The sequence below is a fragment of the Myotis davidii genome, unplaced genomic scaffold (assembly GCF_000327345.1).
Source record: "Myotis davidii unplaced genomic scaffold, ASM32734v1 scaffold2798, whole genome shotgun sequence".
NCBI classification, from domain to species: Eukaryota; Metazoa; Chordata; class Mammalia; order Chiroptera; family Vespertilionidae; genus Myotis; species Myotis davidii.
In genome coordinates, this window is record NW_006289553.1 from 530,543 (window position 1) to 538,364 (window position 7,822).

Consider the following 7,822-nt stretch of genomic DNA (forward strand, 5'->3'; position numbering starts at 1 on the left):
GAACTTGGTGTTGTATTTTATTTGTGATAGCTCATTTTAGACAAAAACACCCTTTGGGTAAAAATTAGTCTATTGTTATAGCTCAAGTAAGATAAATAATATGAAATAGGAAGTGGGCATAGACAACAGTATGGTGATTGCCAGAGGGAAGGGTGTTTGGGGAAGTAGAAGAGGGTAAAGGGGGGGCGGGTAAATGGTGAAGGAAAGAGACTTGACTTGGGGTGGTAAATACACAATATATTATGCAGATGATGTATTGTAAAGAATAGTACCCAAAACCTATATAACTTTATTAACCAGTGTCACCCCAGTAAGTTCAATAAAAAAGGGAAAATAGGTGTTGTCAACACACAACGGGGAAATGGTGCTGAAATGTAACATCAGGTGCAGCATTTCAGACGCCCTTGGGAAACCCAGGAGTAACAACTGAGTCTGGTACGTAAGGTGTCCTGAAAGACGCGGGAAGCCCGTGCCAGAGCGAGATGCTAGCCTCTGGCTCCATCTAGTCGCCTGCTTTGTTCCCACGGCCTCTAGGATAATAGCTTCTTGCATACAGACGTGCTAATCGTTCGAGGAATTCTCCTTATCAGAAAGTGCCTCTCCCGAGGAGGTAAGTATGTACAGAATTAATGACTATTTATCAGAGATTTGCAGGAACCGCATGACCAGACTCACATCATTTGGCACAATCTTCCTTGGACCCTGCCGGTGCCCAGATGCCTTCAGTCACCCATCACCTCTTGCCCCTCCCACTACCCCTGCCCCAGACATAAAAGAAGCCTGAGCCTCCCGTCTTCTAGGCTGGGGACTTCTCTGTAAATAAACCTTTCCTCACCCCAATTCTGACATTGTGAGTTTGGCCTTTTGAAGCATCAGGCACATGGCCTTTGGACGGGTAACACCCAGAGCAAGAGAGCAGCCAGGCCCCAAAGAAGGGGGCCCAGGCCGAGAGCAGCCAGCTCTCAGAGATGCCCTTCCCTGTGGACATTGTGCTCCTTGGAGCCTCAGGGTGAGCAGAGGGGTCGGCAGCATCTGAGGCCTCCAGTCACCCTCTCAGAGCAGCTCCAACGAAGGGCCCCTCGCCCTGCTTTTACCTGGTGTGTGTGTGTGTGTGTGTGTGTGTGTGTATGGAAGGGGCGCCCGTGTTAACATGAAGACCCTGTGTTTCCTAGGTGAACAGCATGGCTCGTTGCTGGGGCAGCACCTGACTCCCCACAGGGCTCTCACCCTGCCTCCTGGCACCTCTGCCCAGCGAGCAGCAGGCCCTCCAGGAGAGCGGGCAGGACCTGCATCCCATATTGCGTGGTCTTCAATGTGCTCCCACTGGTCACACACACATCTTGCTCAATCGCAGGCCTTGGGGTGTACTTCCTCCCACAAACTAGGTGTGACTCACCTGCAGGACTTCTTACCCTACAAGTCCTTGGGCCTCCCTGAGACTGTAACCCAGTAGGTCTAGGGCAGTGGTCAGCAAACTGCAGCTCGCGCCATCCCCAATGAGGGGTGTGCAGGAAGCAGCTGATCGATGTTTCCAACTCTCTATCCCTCTCCCTTCCTCTCTGTAAAAAATCAATAAAATATATTTTAAAAAAATACCACGTGCGGGCACACATGTACAGTGCGATTGAAACTTCGTGGCCCATGCGCAGAAGTTGGTATTTTGTGGAAGAGCCACACACTCAAGGGGCCAAAGAGCCACGTGTTGCTCGCGAGCCGCAGTGTGCCGACCACTGGGGGTACAGGGCTTGTCTGAAACCACTGCCCTGGAGACTGCTGGTTATGAGGACACCCACTCCTCACCCCCAGGCTGGAGCACCCGTTTCCCCACCAAGAACAAAACTCAAATCCCCAGAGCTCCTTCCATGGGAAGGAAGACACAGAAGGAGGCCAGGGGCCAGTGCTGGCCCATGACCCAGGAGCTGCCCCCAGGGCTCCAGCAGGCTTCTGGGATGCGCTGGCCCTCCCACAGCTGGCCTCTGAATCTCCAGGAATCAGCCCTGATAGTTCGTAAGACTGAGCACAACATCTGGCACCAGCAATACTGCTGGTTAGAAGACTGATCTTTACGGAAATCCAATATGGTCTCTTGACAACCAGAAAAGAGCTCCTGGCTCTGGCCAGTTGCTCAATGGTTAGAGCCCCAGCCTGTAGACTGAAGGGCCTCGGGTTCAAGTTCCAGTCAAGGGCACATACCTGGGTTGCAGATACCTGGGCCCAAGGTCGGGGCCCATGCAGGAAGCAACCAATCGATGTGTCTCTCTCACATCAATGTTTCTCTCTCTTTTCCTCTCTCCCACTCTCTAAAAATCAATGGAAAAATATCCTTGGGTGAGGATGAACAACAATAAGGAGAATTCCTGCCCCCATCCTCCCCAGTCCTGTGAATCACTGCTCTGGGAACCCACATGGACACGGACTCTCATTAGACCCCTTTTAATAAGTCCCCCTGCGTCTCCTCCAGCAGCGAAGGTCCCCTCAGGGCAGTTTCCGTGAACTGCTATTTGGAGCAGACGACTCCTGGTTTTCCCTGACCTACATGTGAGTGCTGCAGGGGAGCGGGCTGCAGCCTGACTGAGAAGCCCAGGCCCTTCTCTCAGACCCACGCCCCCCGCCCCCCGTGGGTAAGTGACACGCAGTGGCACGAGGAAGGAGAACAAGGTTCTGTTTCTGCTCCTCACTAAGTAATCCCGTTCGTTCTTGCCCTACATTTATCCTGGTTGAATTTGAGCCACTAGCAGGAAATAGCGAGTATATCTAAGGGCAAGCACTCTCTTTTTAGAAGGTGTTAATTTAAATGGCTTTCAGCCTCTCAGTCATCTGATCGTTCCCACAAAGCAGGGCGCAGAGCAGCCATCCCACCGGGCGCGCCGTTACCTGTCTGCAGGTACAGGTCTCCGTTGGTCCTGATGACCCAGGCAGCGTCCTCACTCAGTGCCACGAACACGGCCTGGGGCAGCGCCTCGTACCAGTGCCGTTTGCCCTTGATGGTCACTTTGCCACAAGCAAAAGCCCGGTTAGACTTCTGCTCAATCTTCCAGAGGAGGGCTCCTGTGCAGATAAAGCGCCCGTCAGATCATGTGGGAGCCTTGCCCTGGGCGCTGGGGCGGGGGTTCTCAACGCCGCCCTGGCTGCAGCCTCACTGGGAAGAGCCCTCAGTGCCAGGTCGACCTGGGGCCTCCACCTGCCAGTGTGGCTATGGGTGTCCTGTCACGTAGTGTCGCCCATCTGACTTCATCTGTGAAATGGCGAGACCACATCACCAACACAGCCCGGGGCTGGCACCTCCCGGCACTCATCACACTGAACAGGGGCGGGGCCTTCATGCCCAGGTGGCCGAGGGGCGCCCCCGTGAACACGGGAGTCGCAGTGGTGCCCTGCCGCAGGCGGGATCCTGCAGGTGTCAGAGGGGAGTCGCTTCCGGACCAGCTCCACGGACAAGATGCAGAGAAGGAAGCATCTGACCGGGCTGTGCTTTCTTCACTCACGGGGTCTGATGGACACGAAGGAGGGGAGGGACGGAGGAAGGGAAGATGGGGGCCTCGTAGACAGGGGGTGTGGCACAGGCTGGGCACCCAAGTGTGAGAAGCCACTGCCCAGGAGTGACGGAAAGCACAGCAGCTGGACTAGAGGGTGCGCCTGAGGAGCGGGAGCAGGACAGGTGCCCCAGCAAAGCTCCCCCTGAGCGCCATGGCTCAGGGCGCAGGTGCTGACACAGAACACCCTCCTTCTGGAGGCAGAGCTCTCACTGGAGAACGAGGGGCAGGAGGTTGGAAACACAAGGCAATGAACAGGGTCAGGGAAGAACCGAAGTGTCTAAATGGCTGAGGAGATGAGCCCAAAGGGAAATGACAGAAAGAACTGAAACAATCATAATGCCCACCGGTGGAGGAGGTGGTCTCCGTCAGCCTCTAAGGAAAAACACTTTTCAAACAAGCAAACCCGACAAGCTAGTATTTTAAACAGTGACAAAGCCCAGGGGGAGCTAAGGGAATCCACTGCGAAGGCACAGAGGACAGTCCAAGGTCAGACGCACTCTCGTAGGACTTCCTACCAGCACCCTAGCGACAAACCAGGTATCACCGGCAGATACACAGAAACACCTCTGTTCTGCCTGCCCGGCCCCCAACAGGCGAGGTGGGAAACACCACGACTAAACAGTGAGCAGGCACTGCAGCCCAGCGGCTCCTCATTCAGGGAAGTGGACGATCGTGGCAGCACACAATGGGTGCTTTTTCTTTCTACAGTCAGGGAGCAGATCAGTCACCCAGAGAAAATATGTATATAGCTCATTTAAAAATGATTTCTAAAAAGGAAACCAAATAGCCTGAACATATCCAACATGTGCATCGGCCCATCTTCCTTAGTTCAGCTGCGTCAAAGCAACACTAAGAAACAGAAATGCACTTTATTTTTATAAGGAGCATGTTAACATCTCCCTCCACATCCTCAAAATTCAAGTTACTCGTATAGCCTACGAAAAATGTTCATGTGTTACCGCTGCAATTAATAAAAAAATAAAAACTCGGACTGAACATCCCTTCACACTATTTAACTGATAGCAAGCGAAGCAATCTGTCTGGAGAAAGCCCTCCTCCTGGGGGAGGGGTGGGGGAGGCGGAGAGAAGCTGGCTGTGGAATGGGCTGCAGGGACCCCCAGTGAGGGCGGTGACCCTGGGGCGGGAAGCAGAGCAAGCGAACCTGAGGGCGAGACTGCCACCTGCTGGACGGCATCTTCAAACTTCTGCCAGCGCAGCCCGGCGCCCCGCAAGGCACTGCAGAACAGGCCGCCTCTGTAGTCCAGGCACCAGACGTGCTTCTCGGAGACCCCCAGGCTGAGTATGCCGTGGCCGGGGCCAGAGTAGCCCATCCAGCTTTCTGCAAACTAAGGAGAGCGGTGAGTTCTGTGCAGAGAACGCGGCTGCGTTGCTGCAGTCACCCCGGGTAGCCGTGTGCTATGCCATCCTTTCTGACGTCCTGCTTACAGGGCCGACCTGGCCCTGCCCACAGGAACAGCCCACCAACAGACGTGTCTGTGCAGCACCTCACCACCCGCATTAGCAGAAGCAGCTCCGCCACCATCTTGGTTGTGTGTGTTTTCATCGATTTTAAAGATTGATTGTTGGAAATATGACAGATACCCATTTCTCCCGCTGACCCCTTCCAGCCCACACCTTCAGTCACTGTCCCAATCCTCGCGCACGAAGCACGGGATGTGGCTCATAGCAATCTGGCCGGATGCTCTGTAGGGTGAATTGTGAGGACTAAGGTTTTCCTCAGGGGCATGAAGGCAGGAGAAAGGTCCTCAAAGTGCCAGGCGCCGTCTCCTCTGGGGAAGGGCTTTTCCAAGCTCTGGCCTAGAATCCCCAGAGCCTGCCTCACACCGCGTCCGCCTGGCGATGCCGTTTGCTGTCACTGCACGGTGGCATCCCCGGCTCCAAACAGCGGCAGCCGAGGCACTCAGGACAGACAGACACGCCAGGGACTGACGGAGGCCAGGCCCTTGGCACTTCGTCCCAGAACCAGGGAGCTGTGCGTCCCCCTTTCGAGACAGCAGGTCGAGAGGGGTCTGGGACCAGCCTGGCCCTTCGCTGGCTACGTGTAAGCCACTCAACTGTCCCAAGGCTCAGTTCCTTTCTCTGTGAAGTGGGACAGCAGTGGCCACCTCCTGGCTTGTTCTGGTTTTAGAGAAGTGACGCGTTAACTTGTGATGCCTGGCGTGGTGCCTGCCCAAACAGCACCGTTACCAGCACCGAGAGCCTGGCGGGACGTGCAGGAAGCACAGGTGCCGCTCACACTCACAGCCGCACTCACGCCCTCGGTAGGAAAAGTTACCACACACGGATCATTCTGAAACCAAATAGCTCTAACAGTAATTACCTGCTCAGGGAAGTGAACATTAATTAAAAAGCACTTTTTAAATAAATGACCAAGGACGGTTCATAATCGTCTCCTACTGCGTGGGCTCGGAGGCCCGAGGCACTGGACCCAGCCTGCGGGAGCTGTGGCACCAGTGCTGCAGGCTGAGGGGCCAGGGCCGGGTTCCTGCAGCCGGTGCCGTGGGCAGCCTGAGGCGGCGGCGAGGACAGTCCCTGCCTCCCCCTGCTCAGAGCCCTCTCCACCGCCAGTGCTGGTCCTCTGCCCACCAGTGTCTGGAATGGCCCGGCCGAGTCAGGCCTCCCCGAGGCGACCAGAACTAGTGCCTGTGCTGGCAGGACACTGCTTCTGCGGAGATGCGGGTTATGGAGCAGGGACACAGGTCAGCACGAATCCAGGCCATCCGCAGTCCCTGCACCGGAATGCCCCCAACCAGACTTCAAACACTTGCCCCGCAGGTTTTGCAGTAGAAATAGAACCTCTTTCCATAAAAAGGAACACAGGTCGCCGATGACGTCCCTGAAGCTGAAGCCCACATACCTGATCCGACTTCAGCAGCCCAGTGTCGTCGTCGGCCGGCTGGCTCAGGTCCTGCAGGGAGCGGCTGCCGCCGAGCTCCGCCACACTCGTCTCCGAGGATGAAGAGGGCAGCCCTTGGGCATAGATGTCCTCCTCGTCGCTGGACGTCTGCACCTGATCCCGTGAGGAATGCTCGGGGCGAGGGTCCTGGGCGCTGGCCGCCGAGGCACAAACGGGAGGAGTCAGCCATCCGCCCACGCTCCCCAGGTCACATTCGGAAGCAACCACTGCTCTCTGGCCCGTGCCATCACCAGTGACGGCATGCCAGGGACCGGGACCGGGGTGGCCAGGAGCCGCCACGTGCATCAGCAGGCCCTGCTCTCCGCCGGTCTCCTTGGCGCTGCCTTGGTTCACTCTGGTCTCCAGCAGCCTGTCCCCGGCACTGGGGTCCCAGCTAGGGCTGGACGGCACGGGGGGCAAGTCCAGGAGAGAGGCTTCAGACACCGTGCACTGGGGATCCTCAGGCTCGCAGGCCCCCTCCTCCTGGGCCTCAGCAGGGCTGTCCTGGTCTTGGCAAGGTGACTGTCTGCTACTGGGTCCACTGTCCGCAGGATGAGGCTCCCCCTCGAGCTCTGTGACCTCGCCACCGTCCACGTCTCCCCTCGGATGCAGGGGTAGGCGCAACCCGCAACCATGCAGCTCCATCTCGCCTGCCGAGCTCCATCGCGGTATCTCCATTCTGTCATCTTTGCTGAGTAAGTCAGGGGCAGGCTCCGGCGCCTCCAGGACACTGAATGCTTCCGGGTCATCGTTCTCCTGCAGGACACCATTCACCTCGCCGCTGAGGCTGCTCTCCCAGTCGGGAGACTCTGTGCTCACCCGATCCACGATGCTGCCCAAACTGGAGGTCGTGGACAGCAGGTCTGTGCTCAGGGACTGGGGACTGTCATCAGGAAACTCACAGCAGGGTGTCGATTCAAGGGAACTGTGCCAGGCGCTCCTGCCTCCGCCTTCTAATTTAAAATAAGAATGTTTAAAATGAGGTATGGTCCTCCATAAAGACACGAATCAAAAACCACAATTTTAAGACCCTGGCCAGGTCGCTCCGTTGGTTAGAGCATCATCCCCAACACGCCAGGGCTGTGGGTCTGACCCCGGTCAGGGCCCACAGAAGTGATCCACGAATGCAGACGTAAGTGGGACAATACTTCTCTCTCTTCCTCTTTCTCTCTAAGAGTTCTGGCTCGCCCTGACCGGTTTGGCTCAGTGGATAGAGCGTCGGCCTGCGGACTCAAGGGTCCCAGGTTCGATTCCCGTCAAGGGCATGTACCTTAGTTGCGGGCACATCCCAGTGGGGGGTGTGCAAGGAGGCAGCTGATTGATGTTTCTCTCTCATCGATGTTTCTAACTCTCTATCCTTCTCCCTTCC

At 56.4% G+C, this 7,822-nt stretch overlaps 1 protein-coding gene across 2 annotated transcripts in view; it reads right to left on the reverse strand.

Moving 5' to 3' along the window:
* Nucleotides 1-7,822, reverse strand: part of TECPR2 (tectonin beta-propeller repeat containing 2) — a 64,264-nt gene that overhangs the window by 30,246 nt on the left and 26,196 nt on the right. For both annotated transcript variants that reach the window (XM_006761986.2, XM_015562801.1), the window contains exons 8-10: nt 6,415-7,406; nt 4,699-4,882; nt 2,875-3,048 (exon numbers count right to left, since the gene is read on the reverse strand). In XM_006761986.2, coding sequence (XP_006762049.1) covers nt 2,875-3,048; nt 4,699-4,882; nt 6,415-7,406 — 1,350 coding nt within the window. The remainder of the gene's footprint in view (nt 1-2,874; nt 3,049-4,698; nt 4,883-6,414; nt 7,407-7,822) is intronic.